This window comes from Cottoperca gobio, chromosome 12 (assembly GCF_900634415.1).
Source record: "Cottoperca gobio chromosome 12, fCotGob3.1, whole genome shotgun sequence".
In the NCBI taxonomy this organism is placed as follows: domain Eukaryota; kingdom Metazoa; phylum Chordata; class Actinopteri; order Perciformes; family Bovichtidae; genus Cottoperca; species Cottoperca gobio.
Genome location: NC_041366.1, coordinates 9,111,103 through 9,137,116, shown reverse-complemented (window position 1 = coordinate 9,137,116; position 26,014 = coordinate 9,111,103). Strand labels below are relative to the sequence as shown.

Below are 26,014 nucleotides of genomic sequence, written 5' to 3'. Positions count from 1 at the left end.
ATGGCGGTATACCATGGCGGTATAACTTGGCGGTATAACATGGCGGTATAACTTGGCGGTATACCATGGCGGTATAACATGGCATTAGTTATGAATATTACATTCCATGTCTGCCCTTTTAAGTGGCTGAATTGATGATTAAAGCCACTAAGTGTTGAAAATGTCAGACTTGTCAGAGTGGTAGGAATGATGAAGACCTAAACCACTTACCTGCTGAAATATTATCACTACTACCAGTACTACTCTCGGTCCGCACACTGCGGAGAGTTTAACCTATTTTCCCTCCTAAAGGGGGATCTGTGATAACAATTTCTAATGATAATGCCACATTAGCCCTTTGACCTTTGAAACTGTAAGTAACAGGCAGCATGTGACAAAGTGGTGTAAGACACACATCATGTAATTGCAATATTCCCTTGGTAACATCCTCTGTGCTGCTCATTTTGGTGTTTACATGTGACAGCAGCTGATGCTGAACATGTGTCACTACAACACAGCGTAAGAAAGGTTGCCACGGATACAACTATGGATGGGTTAATTTCAGAATACACTACAATTCTTAATTTTTCAAAATAAGTCTCATCTTTATCTTCAATAGTCTAACACGACTTGCGGTCCAGTCTCAGTGTCGCCATGAACAGAAATACACAATCTGCTGTGCTTTCAATGAAGCGACTCTCTGACTCTGTTTGTGTTATGACATCTCCCCCTTGTGTTCATGTTTGGTTCAACAGCCCAGAGGAGGATCGGAGGGTGGAGCTCCACCTCACTGCTCACAGGCACAGGTACATTCTTTTTAAAGGCTGTAAGGCACGGCCAGCAAAGCAAAGCAAGTCGAGGCTGAAAGTTGTGTCCATAGTGGAAATGAGAGCCAGTGCTGTGCAGTAAGGACAATGGACGGCACAATCAAGCAGCCAGATGTTGTTCTTCACTAAATGCAAGTTAGATTACAAGGACCTAATTTACAATGGGGAGTTTAGTGGCTGATCTGTTTCTGCTCCTACTGATTTCTGCAGGACACGTTTATGGAGGTAAGGCACTGCAGAGGAGACAACAATCACTTTTCTTCTGTGGTGCATTATGATGCAAAAGTTAAAACTGAGAATGATTATGCTACAACATTATAATTGAATGATGTGTTTCATTGCTGCGATAGAACGTTTTAATGCTGTAAAAAGGTGTGGGAAACTATAGTTTTTAATGGTTGTTTATTATTGTTAACTTTAAACATTCACACACAAACTGTGGAATCTCATTCCCTTTTATTCGATGGACACAGAAGGTAATGGTTTGTTGTAAATGCAGTATTACGTGCACAACTTTTGATTAAGTTCAAATGTGTCTATTGCAGTTGGCAGTTGAATGTTTAATCCAGTCTAATATTGTCTGTAAACGTATAGCAACATGCTGCTGGATACTGGATTATATTTTGGGCGGAGTTGGCAGTTACTTATGTTATGCATAAAGGGTACCTGATGTGATTCCACACTGTTCACCAAATGCTCTCCTAGACAGTTCAAACAAAACAGTGTCATCATTATCAAGTTGCTCCTCGCTCTTTATTTCATTGCACACGGCAACATCTGTATTCATTTTGCTCTGAGTGTGTTTCTAAATCCACTCACATCAGGGTTCCTTTAACATTCTGTGTCAGCTCTGTAGGAGGGCAGAGTCTCACTAAATCAAATCAAAAGAATTGCCACTGAAATATGAACATTTCCACACAAGTTGCTGCATGTGCATGAGTAGCATTTCAGGGCTGTCAGCATTGCCTCAGACAATCCGACATGTCTTACACCTGCTCATGACAGTGCATTATAGACCTGCATTAACATGCAAGAAAGATTACTAGTAATCCAATGTTAACTGGTATCATAGAGGCAGATTAGAGAGAGATGGACAGGCACTGGTTATACTGACAGAGGGTTTATAGGCTTTATGCAGAGCGACATGCTGAGCCAGCCTGCTGACTGAGTACTTCCCACTGGGACCAGTTTTATAACACATACTGTAATAATATCCTTGATAATAGATGTTATTTTTTGCAGGCAGTGCATTTCCCAACCAGAATTTTGAAAGGATGTAAAATAATTATGCCTAATGATACAAATGCAGGCTTGAAATGAAAACAAAAGAAGGATACAAACCTGGAACAGATGTAAAATAGGATTATTTCCCATTGTTTTATATTGGTTTTAAAAGCTCACTTGTATTTATTTGGACAAAAAAAAAGAGTCTGTTATTCATTTTGGATGTTAACCAAGATTACTTATTCTAACATTAGCTAAAAAGATTACCCAAAATTGTTTTGGCAGATGCTTTAATCACCTACCAGATAAACAATATTAGAGACTACACTTTGTTAAATGTTAATGGTTATAATTTCCCGACACATAAAAGTCTTAGCCTGTGTTGCTGTCTGACTTCTTTGTGTGTGATGTGGGCACATAAATTATCGGCTGTCTTGTAATTACACTTTAGAATTGTTGTGCTGCACACGGCAGATTTGTTAGTGATTCATTCATAAAATGTTTCGGCTTCGGTTTTTCTCCCCCTCAGGCCAATTACCTCTTTTTATTGAGATACGTGAAGACAAGAAGAGTCAGTTGAATCACTGCCACTCCATACTGATGTACTGTTTAGAGAGCTTTAGAGCATTTTTAGGATGTCAGCCATCCTCAACCACACACACACACACACACACACACACACACACACACACACACACACACACACACACACACACACACACACACACACACACATACTCGTTTTGACCTCTATTTGCTGTGTTTCTTTTTCCATTTTAGTTGAGTGTTCCATTACTGCCAGCTGCTTTGTAGGTCAAATCGATTAAAATCAAGACTGCTTTACTGTTTTTTCCTTCACAGATGTGAGTGGTGGGTACCCTGACCTCACTACTAAATACAAGTACATTGTGATTACGTATAGACACAATTATAAAACCCTAGAATGTAAAAGTGTACAAGTACAAGTACAAGTAAAAGTACAAGGCTTTAGACCAGGGTGGGGAATCCTTTTTCCTATGAAGAGCCATTACATTTTTTACAACATCCTTCGACGGCCATACTAATTATTGAACTCATAACCTCTGCTAAAAATGTGGGACACAGCCCATTCATTTCACCTTTCTTTCATGCCGTGCAAAAAAGTAACTTTTTTTTTATCCTTTATCTTTCTGTTTTATTTTTCCATGTTTGTATGTTACGCTCTGGAGAGAGCTGCTTGTTGGGCCAAACTCCTGCCGAAGAGCGTTAACTTTATCCAAACGCACTCGTCCTTTCAGCTGTAATGACGCTCGAGAGCCTTTTTCATCACTGCAAGTGCGTCCGCTCAAACTAGGCACACTGGCCTTTTACTTCCACAAAAAAATAATTGTTCGTCCATTTCTCCTGGAAAGTGCGACATTCCGCATCCTCCTTTCACTTTTTTACACTCGCCATGCTGTGTTCGCTGATGTCATTGACAGTACTCGTTAATATTGAAGTTTTCAGACATGACGTGACCACGTGATGACAGGTTCCGCTCGTGTTGTGTTCAAGGACCCTGACCTTGGCCAGGAAAAGTCTGATTATTTTAGTTGATTTTTTGCGTGTGTTTATGAATTACCTCGAGGGCCGGATCTAATGGTTTTGCGGCCCGAAGGCTGGAGGTTCCCCACCCCTGCTTTAGACAAACACTGCATGACTTTAAGCATGACAATAGACAGACAGTTGGTTGGTGCACCACTTTGGTCCAGGCTGAAATATCTCAGCCACTATTAGATAGATCGCCATACAGATTTATTTAGACATTCATGGTTCCCAGATAATGTATCCTAATGATTTTGGAGACATTCATGTTTTTGCTTTAATTATTCATCTAGCTTCATAATTAGACCACAATCTTTTTGGTTTATGGCCAAATACCTGCAAGACTCATGACATTCAGCCTCAGCTTTAGCTCCGTCAGGAATGTTCATACAACTAAATGTCCAAACTGCGTCATTTGGGTCAACAGGAAACTCTAATTAGCATCAGAACATTGCCGGGTTGACCCGCTCCACAGTGCATTAGTTGTCATTAATTGAATTCAGATAGCAGGTGTAAAGTGCAAAGTAGACAGCATATTGGCAAACCAGTCAATACAGATTAGTGGATTAGCCTTTGCTGGGAGAATGCATTTGGTCACCAAATCTTCATTTAATTTTTTGGGTGTTTTAGGAGACAGTTATAATTGAGAATGTAACTAAACAAAAACTAAAAAACAAATGCCAGCGTGGAACAAATTTCCAGCTTGCCGTTTTATGATTTACTGAAACTGCGTATTTTTGTAAACACCAGAAAATCTGCAAATTGGTACCTTGATGGCAACCTACTTCTCACCTGTCTTTTTGTTTGTTGTGGTAGTGTCGTTCTATGGTGATGGCTACATCCACCTGCGGACAGTGGAGGCATCAATTCAGACGTTGCTTCATGTACGATTTCGAACTTCCAGTCAGGCAGGGATGCTGTTTTTAGCTGCCGGACGCAAAGACTTCCTGCTGCTGGAGCTGATTTCTGGGCGCCTGCAGGTAGGCTAAAGCACATAAAAGGATAGTAGCACACCTTTCTAAAGCAACTGATAGGAATCTATTCATGGAAGGAAAACATCAAGCAAGACGTGTATTGTTAATTTGAAAGAACACAAATGTTATGACAGTTTTCTTTTTGTCCAGGGAAAGACCATTTGGATTTTAGTAATATGGATACAAATGAGTCAAAGTAAAAGCTGTCCAGAGGCTCTCACTTAAATCTTAAAGCTGCCTCACACCTTCAAAACAAGATGAAATATTTTTCCCTTGGGCCATTTTAGCTTATACATATTGACATTTACTATCCTGAGGAGAGACAGAGTGAAGTCTGAAAACACACACACTTTTAGAGCAAGTTCTTTCATGATCACCTGCAAGAGAGAAGACCGCAATAGTTTAATGAGAACTCCAAGTACATTGCAAGGGAGCTGCTCATGAAAGAGTTAGGTTGCATTTGTGTGGAATAATCTTTTGAAATACAGTTAACAACGCACTGATTCTCACCATGTTATGACTGCTTTTATGTGTTTTGTTTTTATTGCAAATTAAAGTTTATATTTTGGCATAGAAGAAAATAGAAAGACTTATCACCTTTCATTCCATATTTCCTCACTTTCTTTCTTCGCCTCCCCCTTCATTCCTCAGTTACGTCTGGACCTGGGCTCAGGTGAGCGTTCTCTACGCTCAGAAAAGGGCATCTATCTTAGTGACATGGCGTGGCACTCAATGGAGCTGACCCACGACCACCATAACGTCAACATGACCGTGGACCGAAACTCTCATACCAGCCTCCGTATGCCAGGACCAGACCTGGAGCTCAGTGTCATGGATGGGCTTTTTGTTGGCTGGGCAGCAGGACTAAACCACCCATACCTTCTTAACATCTCCGCTGGGTTTAGAGGTTGCATAGCTGAAGTTGTGTTCAATGAACATAACCTGTTATCCAGCCTAAGGCCTTATTCTGGGTACAAGAATGTCCACGAGGTATCTTTAGGATGTAGTCGGCAGTTTTTTGCAACAGAAGAAGATCCTGTCAGCTTTTTCAGCTCTGAAGCTTTTATCTCTCTCCCACCGTGGGAAGGGCCACAGGAGGGGGTGTTTGAATGTGAACTGTCGCCCTCTGCGAGAGAAGAAGATGGCATGGTCCTGTATAGTTCTGGCAACCAGGGAGGGTTTGTTGCTATAGAGATCAGAGATGGTAACCTGGTTGCAACAGTCGGAAATGAAGAGAATAAGACTGAGCTGCGTTCTCTAACACAAGTTCACAGCAACCACACCTGGTACCCCATTCAGCTGCATTTGCTGCCCAACAGCGTCCAGCTGAAGGTGGGTGAGGAGTTAGTCAAGGCCACCCTGAGTTTGGAGCTCCAGGTCATACAGCTCAAAGGGCCTCTCTTCCTGGGAGGGCTAGATGAAGAAGCCCGGGGAGAGGCAAGGCAAGCTGGGCTGATTTCTGCTGTGCCTGGAGGGCAACTTTCTGGTCAAGGAGGATCCTTTAAAGGCTGCCTCCGAGAAATTAGGGTGAACACTCAAAGAACAGGCCTGCCTCATGCTACTATCACCAAGGACGTCACTGTGGGCTGTAAGACAGGGCAAGCTCCATTAGCAGTGACCACCACCAGCCCAACAGCCCGTCCAGAGTTTGATGTTACAACCACACAACCAGATACCAACAATAAGAAGAACCCTAACTTTCTGTTGCTGAAAAACCTAGAAGTTGTGGAGGGAGGCCGGGCACCACTGGAACCCAAACATATGAGGGTAGGACTGGTTCTCTCCTGCTGATCTGTTCTTCTAGTTTTTGTTTTTAGTTCTTTGACAGTAAAAGTTAAATGTGAGTTAAATGATGTTGTTTTAACATAAAGGCACCAATACATTTCCTATTTGCACTCCCTTTTAGGTGAATCTGGATTTTCGCAAATTGGGAATTCATCCATCCAAGTTAATGTTCCGCATTGAGGGTCAGCCAGCCCACGGCCAGCTCCGGCTGGACCTCAGTCCTGACCCTGATGGGATGCTGGGCGAGGGGCAGGAAAGGACTATCACAATAGAAGCAGAAGAGGTCGACCGGACTTTTAGTATGCTCGACCTGTGGCAGGGCCGGGTGATGTACGTTCACGGTGGGTCAGAGGACCAGCATGACTTCTTCATGTTTTCAGTCTTCTCCAGCAATAAGAAGGCACTTCCTGTGTTTCTGAAGGACAACCACCTGCATCGGTTTGACATCAGCATCAGTCCTGTTAATGATGCGCCTCTGCTAAGCCTGCCAGAGGGAAACATTTTCACTCTGCTAGAGAAGTCCAAACGACAGGTAGGTAAAGCAGAATACTTGGATGCTATGTGTAAGTATAAGTACAAAATAAAAATTAATACAACCACAATGTCCCCAGCTGACAACAGATGTGCTGAGGGTGTCGGACCCTGACAGCAATCCTGAAGAGCTGGTGTTCAGTTCCCTGGGAAACCTCAACACTGAAGTTGGACACCTTGAGCACCAGGATTACCCTGGCAGGTCTGTGTTGTGGCTTGTGAAGCTTTACAGTGCCTTGCAAATCTTCTTACAAGCAATTATAGAGGTGTATTGGAGAGGTGGCTGAGGTTGTTAAATGTTAAAATAATACAATCTTTATCCAATGGAACAAAAGCAAACTGTATACTGCAGCTTTGTAACTGCTTGTTGAATCTACATAACTAGAAACTAATAGAGAATTTGTTGTTAGCAAACATATCATCAACAGCTATAAATACTGGACCTGAATAATTTTTCATAATGATCTGGAGAATTATGCTACACTTCTGTGGTTGATAGATTTTGATATAGGCTTGTCATATTCATCCATCCATCCTGTGGGCCCACCACTCATGGGAAAAACCGCTGGGGTCGGGTGCGCTGTCACATGGGTGGCAGTGATGGTCAGGGACCTCGACGGACCAGACCCGGGCAGCAGAGGCTGGCTCTGGGGACGTGGAACGTCACCTATCTGTGGGGGAAGGAGCCGGAACTAGTGCGGGAGGTGGATCGCTACCAGTTGGATCTGGTGGGGCTTACCTCCACGCACAGTCTTGGCTCTGGAACCGTACTCCTGGATAGGGGTTGGACTCTATTCTTCTCCGGAGTTGCCCAAGGTGTGAGGCGTCGGGCCGGGGTGGGGATACTCACTAGCCCCCGGCTGAGCGCCGCTACGTTGGAGTTTATCCCGGTGGACGATAGGGTCGCCTCCCTACGCCTTCGGGTTATGGGGGGGAAAACTCTGACTGTTGTTTGTGCCTATGCCCCAAACCGCAGTTCTGAGTATTCGGCCTTCTTGGAGACCCTGAATGGAGCCCTGCAGGGGGCTCCAGTAGGGGACTCCGTAGTCTTGCTGGGAGACTTCAACGCACACTGTGGGAAACGATGGAGACACCTGGAGAGGCGTGATTGGGAGGAAGGGCCTCCCTGATCTAAACCCGAACGGTCGTTTGTTGTTGGACTTCTGTGCTAGCCATGGAATGGCCATAACAAACACCATGTTCGAACATAAGGATGCTCATAAGTGCACGTGGTACCAGAGCACCCTAGGCCAAAGGTCAATGATCGATTTCGTAATCGTATCATCTGACCTGAGGCCGCATGTTTTGGACACTCGGGTGAAGAGAGGGGCGGAGCTGTCGACTGATCACCATCTGGTGGTGAGTTGGATCAAGGGGTGGGGGAAGACTCTGGACAGACCTGGTAAACCCAAACGGGTAGTGCGGGTGAACTGGGAACGTCTGGAGGAAGCCCCTGTCCTGGGGATCTTTAACTCACACCTCCGGCGGAGCTTTTCAGCCATCCCTGTGGAGGTTGGGGGCATTGAACCTGAGTGGGCGATGTTCAAAACCTCTATTGCTGAAGCTGCGGTGATGAGCTGTGGTCTCAAGGGGCGGTAACCCTCGAACACCGTGGTGGACCCCTGGTGGTCAGGGAAGCCGTCCGACTGAAGAAGGAAGTCCTTCCGGGTTATGTTATCCGGGAGGACTGCGGAAACAGTTGCAGGGTATCGAAGGACTAGAAGGGCGGCAGCTTCTGCCGTGTCAGAGGCAAAGCAGCGGGTGTGGGAGAAGTTCGGAGAAGCTATGGAGAAGGACTTTCGGTCGGCACCAAGGTGCTTCTGGAAAACCATCCGGCACCTCAGGAGGGGGAAGCGAGGAACCATCCAAGCTGTGTACAGCAAGGGTGGGACCCTGCTGACTTCAACTGAGAAGGTTATCGGCCGGTGGAAGGAGCACTTTGAGGAACTCCTGAATCCGACTAACACGCCCTCTATGGTTGAGGCAGAGCTGGAAGCTGATGGGGGATCATCGTCAATTTCCCTGATGGAAGTCACTGAGGTAGTCAAACAACTCCACAGTGGCAAAGCCGCAGGGGTTGATGAGATCCGTCCAGAAATGCTGAAGGCTTTGGGTGTTGAGGGGCTGTCTTGGTTGACACGCCTCGTCAACATTGCGTGGAAGTCTGGGACAGTGCCTAGGGGTTGGCAGACCTGGGTGGTGGTTCCCCTATTTAAAAAGGGGGACCAGAGAGTGTGTGCCAACTACAGGGGTATCACACTTCTCAGCCTCCCTGGTAAAGTCTACTCCAAGGTACTGGAAAGGAGGGTCGGCCGGTAGTCGAACCTCTGATTGAAGAGGAACAATGCGGATTCCGTCCTGGTCGTGGAACAACGGACCAACTCTTCACTCTCGCAAGGATCCTGGAGGGGGCCTGGGAGTACGCCCATCCGGTCTACATGTGTTTTGTGGATCTGGAGAAGGCGTATGACCGGGTTCCCCGGGTGATACTGTGGGAGGTGCTGCGGGAGTATGGGGTGAGGGGGTCACTTTTGAGGGCCATCCAATCCCTGTACGCCCAAAGCGAGAGTTGTGTCCGGATACTCGGCAGTAAGTAGGACTCGTTTCCCGTGAATGTTGGCCTCCGCCAGGGCTGCGCTTTATCACCAATCCTGTTCGTGATTTTCATGGATAGGATATCGAGGCGTAGTCGTGGAGGAGAGGGGTTGCAGTTCGGTGACCTGAGTATCTCATCGCTACTCTTTGCAGATGATGTGGTCCTTATGGCATCATCGGTCTGTGACCTTCAACAGTCACTGGATCGGTTCGCAGCCGAGTGTGAAGCGGTTGGGATGAGGATCAGCACCTCCAAATCTGAGGCCATGGCTCTCAGCAGGAAACCGGTGGATTGCCTACTCCGGGTAGGGAATGAGCCATTACCCCAAGTGAAGGAGTTCAAGTACCTCGGGGTCTTGTTCGCGAGTGAGGGGACAATGGAGCGAGAGATTGGCCGGAGAATCGGAGCAGCGGGGGCGGTATTACAGTCACTTTACCGCACCGTTGTGACGAAAAGAGAGCTGAGCCAGAAGGCAAAGCTCTCAATCTATCGGTCGATCTTAGTTCCTACCCTCACCTATGGTCATGAAGGCTGGGTCATGACCGAAAGAACGAGATCACGGGTACAAACGGCCGAAATGGGTTTTCTCAGACGGGTGGCTGGCGTCTCCCTTAGAGATAGGGTGAGAAGCTCAGCCATCCGTGAGAGACTCGGAGTAGAGCCGCTGCTCCTTTACATTGAAAGGAGTCAGTTGAGGTGGTTCGGGCATCTAGTAAGGATGCCACCTGGGCGCCTCCCTAGGGAGGTGTTCCAGGCACGTCCAGCTGGGAGGAGACCCCGGGGAAGACCCAGGACTCGGTGGAGAGATTATATCTCCTCACTGGCCTGGGAACGCCTCAGGATCCCCCAGTCGGAGCTGGAGGATGTGGCCCGGAGAAGGGAAGATTGGGGTTCCTTACTGGAGCTGCTGCCCCCACGACCCGATCCCGGATAAGCGGTAGACGATGGATGGATGGATGGATATTCTACATTCAGTCCAAGCAACCTTTGTTACTTTGTTGCACCTCGCCACGTATCCCAAATTCATGCTAGCAGCTAAGATGGTTTAATGATTCAAATCAGGGTTAGGGCTAACCCTAACAAACAGAGTTGGGAAACAGATCATGGAAGTTAACTGGATTGCATCTATCTTCTAGGGCCATTAACTTGTTCTCCCTGAATGATCTAGAGGAGGGTAAGATCAGCTTTGTCCACACTGGCGTCCCTACATCCCGGCTGGCACTCAGGGTCAGTGACGGGCTGAAGGTAAGTAATGTATTAGCTTGCCCAAGACCGATAAGCCAATAAGCTGTAACATTAATTAAGGAAGTGATATATAGAGTTGGGGCATTTTTAGCCATACTAGCAGCTTTAGGGATGGCAATGTCGGTGTGTTAGTCTATTGTTCGTTTGCTTGGTACATGCCTTTGGTCCAGACTGATATATCTCAACAACTATTGCACAGATTGCCATTCAGTTTAGTACAGGTGTCCATTGTGCCCAGAGGATGAACTTTGGTGAGCCTCTGACTTTTCAACCAGCGCCACCAGCAGGCCTTCTGTTGTCCTCACATCTGGTGTTTCCTTGTTCTCTCTCCTTTCCACAGTTGAGCAACACAGTAGTTTTGAGGATTATGGCTGTGCCACTTGAATACAAGCTGGTGAATAACACTGGACTAGAGGTGAACCAAGGTGGGGCTTCCATCATCACAACCAATCACCTTGCAGTACAAGTAAATGTGGATGATCAGGGAGTCGAAATCCGCTATGACGTTACAGATTTACCACAATACGGTGAGCTCCAGCGGCTACACTCAAGTGGTGGCTGGAAACTGACAACTTCCTTCTCTCAGAAGCTTCTAGAAAAAGAACGGATCCGATACCTCAGCACTTACCATGGCCTTCAGATTCAGAACAACGTCACTGATTACTTCAAATGTAAAATAACCATCGGTTCCCTGGCTACCGTGGAGGTTGTTTTCGTCATCAGGGTTCACTGGATCCACTTCAAGGTTACACGCAGCAAGATGGAGGTCAACGGTTTTCAGACTTCTGCTGTCACTCCCGAGGAACTCCATGTGATTTCTAAGGGTTTTAAACTCAATGAGAGTTACCTATTCTTTAGGCTCCTAACAGTACCAAAGAAAGGGCAGCTATTCCTCGATAACAAAGTTCTACAGCGGAACTCAACCTTCAGCCAAAAGAATATCACAGATGGCTTGATGAAGTACGAGCTGCTCAACACGCTGCAGGACGACACAAGAGACACATTCAGCTTTCAGGTGTTTTCAACGCATGCCAACTCAACAGATTACGACTTCAGAATCAACATCAAAGCCGAGTCGAGCGCCATCCCCGTTGTAAACAAAGGCCTTTCAACCCTGGAAGGAGGAAGTAACGTCATCAGCAAAGATATGCTGTTCACTCACACAGCAAGTAACCGGGAGGTCCACTACAGCATCACTGTGAGCCCCAGGCACGGCCAGATAAGAAGGATCAACCTTTCCAACTCAACTTCCTTTAAGGACAGCATTTTGACATTTACAAATCAGGATATCATCGAGGAGAAGATCATGTATGTTCACGACGACAGCGAGACTAAGCAGGATTCCTTCATTTTTAAAATTATGGTTTACAAACAGCACAAACGCACCAGCAAGAAGGAAGACAAAAACACAACCGAACACACCTTTAATATCAGTGTGCGGCTCGTCAATGATCAAAGACCTGTCAGGGTTGTTGATAAAGTTTTCCATGTGGCCCGCGATGGGCAGAGACTGGTGATGTTGAATGACCTCCGTTTCCGGGACGATGACTCAGACTTTGAGGACAGTTGGTTGGTGTACACGCGGAGGGGGATTCCCATGGGAGAGCTGGTGCTGGCCAGTGATACCAGCCGCAAGCTGTACGAGTTCACACAACGGGACCTTGAGCAGGTTAGCACAATTTATCTGTAACAATTTGTAGACATCCAGATGGTAGAATATTTAGAATCACAAAGTCAAAGGTTAATCTTCCAATGTTTCTGTGTCATGATGCAACCACCCTCCTGATCTTACTAATCACAAAATAGCCTTGCAACTAGGGATGCCACGGTGAGGGAATTTTCCCACCAGTTAATATACTTGTGACAACACCGGTGTTACCGATCACACCGGACATTTTAGAAAGATATTGATGACACTCAGTAAAGCGCTTACTTTGATCATCCGACTAAGTATAATGAAACACTTAGTATTTTACAAATTTCAAGTTTTTTATTTCCTGAACGTCAGTCCTGATAACTTGCAACTTCACAGCAGCTCTGATGAAATTTCTGAGGAGTATGTTGGACACACAAACAAGTGATAAAGCATTTGTGTGAGGACTGACAAGAGAACTTGAGAGAGAAGTTCAAATTCTTTATAGTTTCTGCACACCTGCAAGAATGCTGTTGAATTATCGGCTATTGGAAAGTTGCAAAAATTGTAGGACGCAGCCAGTTCTAGTGTTAGAAAGGTGTAGATGGAGGGGTTTGAGACGCTGTTTTTAAGACATTTTAAAACCTCTTAAAACTCAGTTGTAATGAAGGCGTAATACTAGTGTTTCTTCAGTTTGTAAACGTTGTTTTTTTTTATAAAGCTTGCTGATGTTTTTTTTCTCTTCTGTCATCATCTCCTCTTCTTTTCTTCCCTCTCAGAAAAAAGTGTTGTTTGTCCACAGAGGAGTGAGTTTTGGGCGTTTTGTGCTTTTCGTATCAGATGGGAAACATTATGTTTCAACACTGCTGGAGGTGATTATAATGTTTTCACTCATTATGTATTTTATGGTTTAATTTATTTATATTTTACAGTGATGTTGGTCAATTTCACTCTTGTTTAGCGATTGAAATAATAAGAGTAAGTAAATCAGTATGTATAGCAAGAAACATATAGTATAAGCAATCAACATTATGGTTGTTATTATATTTATATTTTCACATTACTTATTAGTAGTTTAAATTGTGTGTGTGATGGTTTCCTTTAACCTGTTAATTAGAGCTTCTTCTCCTTCTACAAATGATTTGCTGGTAATTAAATATCATAAAGCATTTTTGGTCTGAAAATAGGTAAGCCTAATGATGTTAGCAATGTGTTCGCTGACTGCTGCTGTAACTAACGACATTCTGTCTGTTGTGTAACTACCTGATGCAGGTGATGGCGCAGGATCCTTACCTTCATGTCGAGAACAACACAGGCCTCATCGTCCAGCGAGCTGGGATCACAACCTTGACCTCTGCTAACCTCAGCATCTTCAGCAACCTTGACATACGAGACCCACAGGAAGTGACATTTGAGGTCTACCTTCCACCTAAACAAGGTGTGCTCTGCTTTACTGATGAGACTGCAACGAAAGCAGATGCAATTACAATATTCACCCAGCAAGATTTGGTGGCGGGGCGCTTGGCATATCACCATGACGGCAGCCCTGAGTTGTCAGATGGGTTCAACGTGACGGCGAGAGCAAGTAAGAAGAGCACAGAGAGGCGACTGGACAGAGAGAGGATGGAGCTACAGCTGGACATCGGAGTGACGGTAAAAATCTACCTGGAGAGTCACCAGAGGCCTCCAACCGTCATAAGTAACCATCCAGTGGTGGTGGCGGAGGGACATAACGTCTCCATAAGCAAGGAGCACTTAGAGGTAAGCCAATAAACTTAAGTATATGACTCATGGATTACTTGCTTACCAGGTGGAAACTTTCCAGCCTGTATTTGTTTCTGATATTGCAATATAAGTTACTTGCATCTAGGACTTTTCAGTACATTAAGGTTTATTGTTTATCGTCTGTAAGTGTGATCATTTTGTGGGAATTATTTGTATGTAATAGACTTGCTTTCTTAGTCATATATTTTCTAAAGTAATCCTTCAAAGTAATTACAGAACACTGCCAGTGTTTTAAGAGTGGAGCGGAGCGGAGCAAAGTAAAGACAAACTACGATGTTGGGCGATATTGAGAAGACATGGCATCTATAGAAAATAAATGTGTTAATCAAAGGGGGTCATATCAAATTCAAGAATATTATTCAGCAGCCCAAACAGCGCACAGCTTGTGAGACACACCTGCTCTCACCCAGGTAAAAATGAATGAAGGTCACAGGATTGAGGAACAAACCCGGTTTATTCTCTCTCTGAGTGTGGTCTCTCTCTCTCTCTCTCTCTCTCTCTCTCTCTCTCTCTCTCTCTCTCTCTCTCTCTCTCTCTCTCTCTCTCTCTCTCTCTCTCCGACGCCATCACTCATTTATTGTGTGACTGAATTACCTGATTCTGTCCAGCTGTCTGGTCTCCAGCTGTGACACTTCCATCTCTCCCCAGCAGAAGGTTATTGCATGTTTTTAAATATGTTCTGTTTTGTTTAAACAGGTGGTTCATGAGGACAGCACACCCTCAGAGATAGTTTTTACTGTCCAAAGGCCTTCCCACCTTGGGCTTTCTTCAGCGGTTTCCCTCCAACGACAAGCACCAGAACAACAATGGAGACCAGCAGCACCTCCATCAAGTACAGTCAACTGTAGGTTCAAAACAGAGTGGACATTGCACTCAATGCGGTCCTCATTTATGACACCTCACAAAGGACATAATGGCGCACACTCTAAATGGAATCACACTAAAAATGAAGTTTCTGAAATTACTAAAAAGTATTCGTACCTATACATGTGGACTACGTCTGAGACTCCTAATAAATAGTAACTTTCATGCATAATTAATGGCATGAAGACATACTAAAGATTTTAAACCACATTTTTAGGGGTCTTAATGAAAGCAGCGTTTGTGCTAAGGTGGATGCAGAGGCAGATGATAATTGTGGTTTTATCACTATTACTAGCTCCTTTCACATTCAGTTTCTCTCCCACGACTTTAGAAACTAACAAAAAAAGGTCTAATTTCACACGTTACTGTCTCATATTACCTGTCAATGTGATCTATCAAAATAAGAGCAAAACGGGTCCCCAAAGGTTACACAATGCAGCTCTAAACTGTCAAAGGATTCACACAGAAACAGCACTTGATGAGTGTGTCTGCTCTGTTCCTCCACGCAGGGCATCAGAGAGCAGACAACGAATTCCTTCACCCAGGAGGACCTCAACCAGGGATTGATCATCTACCATCAGCAGGCTGCTGGACACACCAATGACTCTATTTTGTTAGAGGCAACCAACGGGGTCACAAAGGTCGGATCTATCAGCCTGGAGATTGACATCATCCCTCTCCTCCTCCCTCTACAGGTACATAACGTATGTCTAGATGATAGATGACCTTGAAAAATTAGATAATTGTATAAAAAGCAAGAGTAATACATTTTCCCAACCAAATTGATCAGGTAGCTAACTTCTTCAAACCAGTAAATCAGTGCTATCATCTGTTCTGTAGGTGTCTGACTTGACCCTTGATGAGGGGTCGGCCCTGCTGCTGACCTCTGACATTATAAAGGTAGCCAATCATCATTTCTCAGGGATGAACTTCCTGTACCAGGTCATTGTTCCACCGCACCACGGACACTTGGAGCACAGCCGGATCCCGGGGATGCCCATCACTGCTTTCACTCACACTGAGGTTTGACTGAGAGCACACATACACACACACACACACACACACACACACACACACACACACACACACACACACACACACACACACACACACACACACACACACACACACACAGGACATTTAACAAAATGTTGGTTTGGACTCTTATTCTTTTGGAATGGGTAGTTAGGAAGATTTATGCTGTTAAAAGTGTTTAGGTCCAATAAAGGTTTGTTCATTAGCAATGCACATTTCTCAAAGCAGCACTTAAATGGGAAAGTAAACGTGTTAGCAAGAAATGGGATCCTTTAAATGCTCGTCAAAGCATCTAAAGTTGCATTTTTGATAACACTTCTCAGCAACATTAGGAGGCTTGTAGAAGATATTTTACGATATATTTAGTGTTATTATGTTTTTGGGAAACGATACCCTGCTCTGTCAAAAGAGACACTTTTATGTTGTTGTGTTTCATCAGACTTATTGGTCTTAGGGAGTTACGACAATGACTGCTTCACGGTTTGAAAATCTCACACAATATCTGACAGATTAAATGGGGAACATTCATCTCTGTGGGATAAAATGTTTATTGTTGTCTTCTGTTTCCAGCTGGAACGTGAGTACATTTCCTATATCCATGACGGCAGCGACACACTGAGAGACAACTTCACCATTGTGGCCAATCAGACGGAAATCAGGAAGCACAGTCTGCCCTGCACCGCTCACATCAATGTCACACCTGTCGATGATGAGACTCCTGTTGTTACAACCAACAAGGGTCTGAAGGTGGGGAGTAACGATATACACGCATAGGACACGTTCATCAGAAGTAAACATTGTGATTGTTTTCAGCCCGAATGAGGGAGTCTTGACTGAATCGCCTGTTCTGAGTGAAGAGAGGCTGGATGGGATTACTTCTATGTGTTTGAGTTGAGCGAGTTCTCAAATGACTAATCGTTTAATTGGGAAAAATATGGAACTAAACTTACTCCAAATGTATGGTTATTGGTATAATGGCTGATAAGTAACAAGAACTTACAGTGCACAAAGGCTAAAGAAATGTTGATGTAAAAAAACAAAAATTATAATTTTGGACGATGTATCTTTATCAAGACAGGCCAGCTGTTTCCCTCTATTTCCAGTCTTTACGCTACGATAAGCTAATAGCCTTCTCGATCGAGCTTCATTAGCGTACAGACGTGAGAGTGGTATTGATTCTCTCATCTAACTCTCGGCACTAAAGTGAATAAGTAAATTTCCCAAAAAGGTAAAGCTATTCTTTTAATAACTAAAGTCAATAGCCCTTCTGTCCTTTCATTCCATATTTCCTCTCAATTCCTCAGGTATGGGTGGGTTCAGTGACAGAAATCACCACAGGTGATCTCAGTGCAGAGGACCCGGATACTCCTGAGCCTGATGGGCTGGAGTTTATCGTCACACCACCCAGCAACGGCCACCTGGCCCTGAAGAGCGCCCCTTCCAGACACATCTTGAACTTCACCCAGAATCACATACAAACCGGACAACTGATGTTCGTGCACAGTGGCGAGTACACTTTTGCTATTTGTAGTTGTCTGACCAACACATGAGTCTGGAATAAATGAAGGAATAACCCCTCCGATTCCTTGACGTCAACTCTGTTCTTGTGTAGGTGCTTTATCGGGTGGCTTTCAATTCCAGGTGAACGACGGTGCGAACTTCGCCCCTCGCCAGATCTTCAGCACAACTGCCCACTCTCTGGTCCTCACACTGCAGAGAAATCATCCCATGGAGGTTTATCCAGGTAGAGTTTTCAGTGATGTAGTCAAGAGCACCCAAACCGAGACCCAGCCATGAAACAAGACCAGAGTCAAGTGGCCAACACTGCAAGACACACTTACGACAAAATGTGGAACATGCCAACCATAGGCCCTGATCTGAAAGATCCACATTCCCATAAAAACAGCCACAGAACAAATAAATGAAGATTCCTCTTCATTCACCTCTTTTATTGCCATATACATGTATGTACGTGTGTACGTGTATGATCATTTTTGTTTTCTATGAGCAATCACAGTAATGATGTTAACAATTAAATCAGACAATACACAAGCAATTTAGTGATATCCCCACAATTGTGGTTTTGGCCAAATTCAGAGCGCTTTTAGCCTGGGACCGAGACATGAACTTGGAAAGATGCGGTTGATTCCGAGACGAGACAGATCTTCATAAGACCGATCTCGAGTACTACAACACTGCGGGTTTCACAATAAAAAACCTGGCTTGACATTCTGGACTTGTACTAAGTCAGCTACAGTACAGGATACGGGTCACTGGTGGTCGGAGAGATTCTCAGGCATTTCACTGCTCACGTACAAGCACGTGTTGTTGAAACCGGCCCGCTGATCTATCCCTTCTCAATCGTAACATTCGGACCTCTCTTAGTGTTTAATAGTTTATAGTCTCATTCCTGCTATGATTATTAATACAATGGAATCTGAAAAGAAAAGCTAAATATAGTGCAGTTATATAACAATGGCACTGGGTGGCATCACTCGTCTAAGCATTATGTTTCTGCCTACACAACCACATTATATCCCCTCCGTGCCTAGTCAGTGCCAGGCTGATAGTGCCACTTTCCACTTGTAAACATCACTTATCAGAAGTCTCTCTCGTCAAGGTTACAAAAGTGAAGCAGTTACTCTGATAGTATGGAACATTTAATACTGTCGTTGTTATTTTGTTTTTTTTTATATCTTTAACGATAAACATGTTTTTTTAAATGCTTTTTGGAAAAAAGACACTAACTGATCATTCATTAATTTTACTTGTTCTTAGCCCATCTGCAATTGTGTGGCTGTTTAAACTGGAAGCATTGTGATGTCTACTGATAATACATTTAACCAGGATCATTTACTCTTTGTTGTGAACTTTTCCTCTCTTTCCTCTGTGTGTGTGTGTGTGTGTGTGTGTGTGTGTGTGTGTGTGTGTGTGTGTGTGTGTGTGTGTGTGTGTGTGTGTAGAGGTTAGAGGGTGGGAGGGGTTCAGGATACAGACTAGGGAGTGTGTCCGGCAGTTTGAACAATCACACCGAAACTTCCACTTTACCTCAATCCACCACGGGACATTTCCCTACTTTAACCTCTCGTTCCCTTTTACTTCCTCTCTCTCTCTCTCTCTCTCTCTCTCTCTCTCTCTCTCTCTCTCTCTCTCTCTCTCTCTCTCTCTCTCTCTCTCTCATTATGTTTTTTTCTCTCACCTTTACAGGCTCTGTGACACCAATCTCTGAGCTGGAGCTTCAGGCCGTCACAAATGATGTCAGTGACATCAGAAGAAACCACTCGGTGGTGTTTGCAGTGACTGCTCTTCCCAAACTTGGCAGCCTGGTCCGACGTATGCCTGACAACTCTATGCAAAACATATCCACGTTCACACAAAGCATGGTAGGGATGTATTCCTTTGCAACAAAGGAAAGCTTTTGTTTACTTCTCAAATAAATGTCTGCCTCGTCATGTCTTCGCCTCTGTCTTTCAGGTGAATGATGGAGTTATCTTGTACGATCAGAACAAGCCACAGTCAGTGGGATGGTCCGCCGGGGACTATTTCTCTTTCACCGTGTCCTCTCCTCCTGCTTTCCTTCCACCACACACATTCACCATCTCAATCTCCTACCAGGCCAACGAGCATCACGACAGCCTTCAACACAAGACCAGACTACTGAACAACGCAGGTACTGTGTGTGTGTGTGTGTGTGTGTGTGTGTGTGTGTGTGTGTGTGTGTGTGTGTGTGTGTGTGTGTGTGCAAAAATCTCTCTTTCTTATTTGATATTTATTGTACCAGTTCAAGAGGACCACGTGACGTGTTTGTATGTCATTCAGGTGCTGTGGTGGCCGAGGGAGGCAGGGTGACGATCGACGGGTCGAAACTGGACGCCTCCAATCTGCTCGGCAAAGTTCCAGAGTCCCACCAGAAAGAACACCACATCCTGTACCGCATGATTTCCCTGCCGCACCACGGGACTCTCTCTATACGGGGACATAACCTCACCAGGTGCTTGGCTCCTTTCTTGTTGTCTCCATAAATAAACCGGGCACAAATACAGACTTTCAACACATTGACATTTCATATATGAAATTTTCTAATTTTGATTATCAAAAAACATATATTGTTTCTACGGAAGCTCTAGAGGCAAATGAGAAAAAAATAATCCATTTCTTTTTCTGATCACCTGTTTTTGAAGTAACTGAGAAAAAGTATCCTGGCAAAATCTCTCTTTTTCAAGTCTTAAGTTCTTATGTTGTAAACACAGGAGAGAAAAACTATCTAAATCAGACTTAGAAAATGGATCACCAGAATTGGCTTCACCAACCTTTTCAGGGCTTACGTAAAATTAACTCCTCACTTCAACAAAAACATTCACCAAACACGACTAGACCGACCTTGCAAATATGAAGTAGAAAATGAGCAGGGCTTTTTTTTATATTTATCTTCTCTCAGGAACCAACCTGATTTCTCCCAGGTCACCCTGAACAAGTTCGGCATCACATACCTCCACGACGACTCAGAGACGACAAGCGACAGCTTCACTTTCCGGGCCTGGGTGGCTCCTTTGAATCTCTCCTCTTCTTCCTCCTCATCTTCCTTGTCTGCTTCTTCCTCCGATTCCTCCTCCTATTCCCCTCTCTATTCAGCTTCATCATCCTCATTAGATGGAGTTACTTCTCATCCAGCCAAGGACAGGCTGGTGGTGACGGAGACGTTCAACATCACAGTGACGCCGGTCAACGACCATCCGCCACTCATCAGGAGCAGATCCCCGAGTATGAAGGTCGTAGTTGGAGAGAGCGTCATACTCGGACCTGACAATCTGCAGGTGGGCCAGTGTTAAGAGAGAGTTAGGGCTACACAATTATCATTTTTAATGGTTCATTTTATCAGTATTGAGATCCTGATTTTCACAATTATTAATCGATCATTGGAAACAAAATGTAACATTTTACTCTACGTGAAGTGTCAGTATCACACCAGATTACATGTATCCTATAGAAGACAAAGCTGTTATTATTTTTAACATCCAGAGTTTTCCTCCAATGCGTAAATCATCAAAAACCATGAAGTCCCGTAATATCAGGGAGGATGTTATAAAGTTTATTTTTTCCACCAGCTTTTATGTTTAAAGGTTTTGCGTGAATATTCCTTTTTAGAGGAAACAAATTCAATCCTGTCAATCTACAGGTTGAGGATCATGACACCCCTCCAGAAGAGCTGCACTACCTTGTGATCAGTAAGCCCAACAATGGCTACCTGACACTGGGGGAAAGACTGGAGCCGGTGACCTCCTTCACCCAGTACGACGTCAACCACGGCCGGCTGCACTTTATACAGCAGGTGAAGAGTCAGTCTGCTCGAGGAGACTTTAATTATTTTTGTGCAAATATGTGTGCATTAGGTTTGAATGTAGAAAAATGTGCATGCATTGCGGCTTTGTCCAAAAAAGTTTGTCAAAAATAGAAATGAGTCTACCAGAGCATTTTAAAGTCAACCTCTACAAATCATTGGTTTTAGTTGTTTTAAATGATTCTTCCTGACTCTCAGGTAGCCATTGATTTCCATTCTTAATGTTGATGTCTTTGAGTGTGCTATTAACCATGTTCCTGTGTTCCCTGTCAGGGCGAGCCCTCAACAGGTGTTTTCTACTTCAACGTAACCGACGGTCATCATCGTCCACTCTACAAACTGTTTAGTCTGGAGGTGATAAAGCCCTCTGTCTCCATGGTGAACAACACCGGTCTGTCATTGGTTCAAGGCAGGACCGCCGTTGTCCTGACAACCAACCAGCTTGCAGCTCACACCAACACTCGCAGGCAGGCCAACATCACCTACACGGTCACTACACACCCTCGCCACGGACGCATCGCTATTAACGACCAGGAAGTCACGACCTTCTGCCACGAGGACTTGCAGTTTGGCCGTGTTGTCTATCACATGACTGATCTCAGCGAATCAGAGGACAGCTTCCAAGTCTCGGTGTCAGCCTCGTCCCCGGGTGTTGACTATGGAAATGTAACATCACAGACGGTGAAGGTAACTGTGCGGCCTCTGGTCTACCTGAGGGAGCAAGTGAGGGTGCCCAGTGGTATCGCCGTGAAACTGGGGAAAGCCATGATCGATGCCTCTGAGCTGGCGAGAATCAGCAGAGACAACCCGCTCTTTCAGGTTCTTTCTCCACCAAAGCATGGGAAATTAGTCAAGGTAAGGCTGTTCAGTGTAAGCTTTTGATAATGTTTAAAAGTACAATATAACATTTATCATTGGACGTCTGGATTTTAAGTTAACAGAGAAACAAGCAGAGTAAACACTAGTGGCAGCCAAACAGCGTCGGAGAAACGCTGAAACTGCTTTATTCAGCGCTTTACCCGTTTTAATTATCATTATTGCTGACTGCAGTGACAGCAGTGGAAGTCACCAAACTCTGCCTTTTGCTACTGTTTTGACAATAGTGGCAGAACATGACATTGATATTGTGCGTTGAAAGGAACATGCCATACTGAGTATGGATGCAATCGATAATAATAATTAGTCACTATTACTGTAATCATCTAATTTTACTGTCTCTTCCACTGTGTCTGTGTGATTGTATGCAGATGAGCTATGACCCTAACAGAGCATCAGAGGTGCTGAAGTCATTCACGTTCAGAGATGTGGTGCAAGGCCGGGTCGCCATCGAGGAGACTCTCAGTGACGGCCAGCTGCATGATAACAAATCAGCTCGAGGCCACGCCCCCGCCACACCTCTCAATGACTCTTTCACCTTCCTGCTGAAGGCTGGAAACGTCCAACCAGCAAAGGGCGAGCTCCACTTCACCATCTTTCCCCACCACCAGATGCATCACGGTCCAAGCAGTTCCAATACTGACGGTGCGAGTCATGTACACACAACAACCCAACTTCCAACACATAATAAGACTACTACAGGAAGAGGAGGTGATCGAGGGGGTTCCACGGCGTTCAATGGGGCCGGGGTGGGTTTCCCCACACACATTTTGTTGCATAAGAACCATAACAGGACACAGCACAAGGTGAAGCCTCACAGCCGCTGGGGCAACCAAACACGGAGTGGGAGTCACAGAGGTAGATCAGAGAGTCGTGCAGAGGGAGCAGGAGGAGGTCACAGTCACGGCCCACAACCCCACACTCCTTCCGTTGCAGACAAACGCGGTCCAGTGATCCCTCCTGACAACCACCCGGTCCACGTTGAGTTCCTCCCTCGCCCCGCCTCCGACCCTCTCCTCATTATCTTGCCACTGCTCGCCTGTTTGCTCCTCATCATAATCCTCGTAGTTTTGATTTTGGTGTTCCGCCGCCGCAGGGAGAAACAGGCCCGGCTGCGAATCCGGCAGCAGCTCGCTGCATTGGCGTTAGCCACTGAGGGCAGCCCTTACCATGGCCGGGCGGAGCGGAGCTTGGCTATGCCCTCTGTGGTGGTCACCCCACTCGGCCCTGCAAGCTGCCCTAACTCACCCAGTGTAACCATAAGTCCCAGGAGGAGGAGTCTGGCCCCCGGGATGACCTTCTGGGGGCCCTTGAAAGCTGATGGAGCAGATGGTGAAGGGAATATTAGAGGTAATAACAGTGAGGAAAGAGATCATTTAACTGCAGGATTCAAGACTCTGAGATCTAGGTCCTGTACTCCGACTCTAAAAGAAAACCAGTACTGGGTTTGATGGAAGTAATCCAAAGAAAAACTGTGCCTTCTTCTAAGTGTTCAAATACACGTGGGTACTGGCTAGGGGACATCTGACCTGCTATGAACTTTTTAAAAAGAGGACAAAAATATGCACATTTGTTTATAAGAAATATATAATGGCCATTATATTTAAATAATTTCACTGAACCAACTTGAACAGAACACATCTTTGTTGTAACGATGTACTATGAGGAGCTGTGAGGTACTATTCAATGTACACAGAATCCATTATTACTGCTAATGCAGATGCAAATTCACTGCAATGGCGTGACATGAGCACAGCCACCATTTGTTCCTTTACGCAAAGATAACATTTGCATATACAAACAGGCTCACTGATTCCTCAAAACACTGGTTCTTCTACAGATGTGATGAATATAGTATTATTATTTTGGAACTGTGGCTGTACAAGGAAGTGAAACATAGACTGAAGTTTATTGCATGTACTTTGGAAATGTAGTTGCATTTTAAGTTAGTACAAAAGATTTAGTAGTGTAGCTGGTAATTAGTTCTAGGGTTTTAGGTTCATTCCCCTCATTCACTGCTCTGCACACTTTTCTGTTTCCTTTGTCTGATGTTGAAACAGCTTAAGGCAGTGAGCTGTCATGTAACTGTCTCAGATAGTCCATACAGTATTAACATGTCATGATGACATGTAAAGACAAAGGTTGCTTCCTCAGTTCTTGATTGACTTTCACATTTTTGTCACCTGTGTCCCGTTTTATGCCATGTACTGTGAAAGATTTATTTTTAATAAAAGATATTTGACTAAGACTTCTGTGTGTTAATCTCAAACACATAAGAGCAATGGAGCAAAAGTATTTGAGTCTCATGAGCTCCCTTTGGTATTTTGTTTAGTTTGCTCTTTTAATGACCAACAACAACAGGCTGTCCATCTGCTGACAATAGGGACGCACATTTTAAAAGCTTAGTACTTATACACAAATTAAAAAATCACTTTCAACTTGACAACTGTGTGATAATTACATAACCCCTTTAGGTTTTATGTAACTTTTGAAAGTAGGCCTCAGCCAGCGAAGCCATTCAATAATCAAAGACAAAAAGAAAAGGGCTTTCAGGGCATTAGCTAGAGATATATTATTTGTTGTTTTAAGTTAGTACTTGAAACATATTTCCAGATATTAGTATTAGTATATAGTATTGCAATATGTTGCTTTGCAATCTTTTACTACCACAGAAACTGCTGGTTAACTTCTATCGGTCGACCATCGAGAGCACCCTGAGGAGCTGCATCCCTGTGTGGTACGCCAAATCTACATCGAATGGTGAAGGCCGCTCAGCGCATCGTCGGGACGGAGCTCCCAAACCTCAACACAATCTACACCAGTCGACTGAAGAAGAAGGCCAGCAGCATAACCAGAGATACCACACACCCTGTTTGAACCGCTGCCGTCCGGCAGACGATACAGGATAATAAGAACACACACCAAGAGACTGAGGAACAGCGTCTTTCCTAGAGCTGTGGCCTCCATCACACCAATCCCTACGCAACCAAAGAACACATTACAACAACTGTGACTGGATATACACACACACAAAAACACACACCCCCACCCCTCAAAGACTACAATTAAAATAAAGATATTTGATCTGGAAATGTTATAACTCACCTGTAAAATGTTTTAACCTAATTTAAATAGTGCCTTCTATTTTGTTCTCTTGGCTGCTATTACTGTTTTTATAACTTTTACTGTTTTGTTACAACTTTATTTACTGTTTTGCATAGAGAGAAGCCTGCGAAATGTCATTGTACACGAGTATAATGACAATAAAGATATTCTGATTCTGATATAAACTATAAATATTGCAAATACAAATTAAACATTTTGGCAGGAAGTTGATCAAAACAAAGATGGGAGTCAAACTGCATAATTTGCAGTTGGAAAAAAGGTAATTAATCACAATGTATGTTATTGCGATGCTCAGCATATTGCAAAATGTGATATTATCGTATCGTGATTTCCACTCGACGCATTTATGCACTTCAACACCAGCAGCATGTATACATTATCCTTAATTAATTACTTTTGGTGTATCATCTAATTGGTTTCTGAGCGTTGTCATATTTATTAAGTCTAGTTTTAATCAAGTAATTTGTATGTATGTAAATGTTTCACATGACCAGCCTGACCAACGGGTACTTCTTCAGTGGTACTTTTAAAATGTAATGGATTAGAGGCAGAATTTAGAGAGAAAGCTTTGTTTTTTGTATAAAGCGGAAGAAAATATCTCCAAAAAAACCTAATATTTAGAATACTTTTATG

At 44.3% G+C, this 26,014-nt stretch overlaps 1 protein-coding gene across 1 annotated transcript; it reads left to right on the top strand.

Annotated features, from left to right (window-relative positions):
• LOC115017004 (chondroitin sulfate proteoglycan 4-like) lies at positions 1-24,463 on the top strand. Its single transcript, XM_029445164.1, has 26 exons — positions 1-19; positions 735-785; positions 4,410-4,573; positions 5,219-6,334; positions 6,474-6,884; positions 6,964-7,085; positions 10,616-10,724; positions 11,065-12,393; positions 13,137-13,229; positions 13,630-13,942; positions 13,976-14,118; positions 14,839-14,979; positions 15,516-15,701; positions 15,847-16,029; positions 16,612-16,788; positions 17,346-17,547; positions 17,654-17,785; positions 19,249-19,424; positions 19,516-19,711; positions 19,861-20,032; positions 20,480-20,626; positions 20,723-20,855; positions 21,218-21,370; positions 21,653-22,234; positions 22,627-22,720; positions 22,757-24,463. The coding sequence occupies exons 1-26, from the start codon at positions 1-3 to the stop codon at positions 23,704-23,706; spliced, it is 7,494 nt and encodes a 2,497-aa protein (XP_029301024.1). The 3' UTR covers positions 23,707-24,463.
• Positions 24,464-26,014: the final 1,551 nt, after the last annotated feature.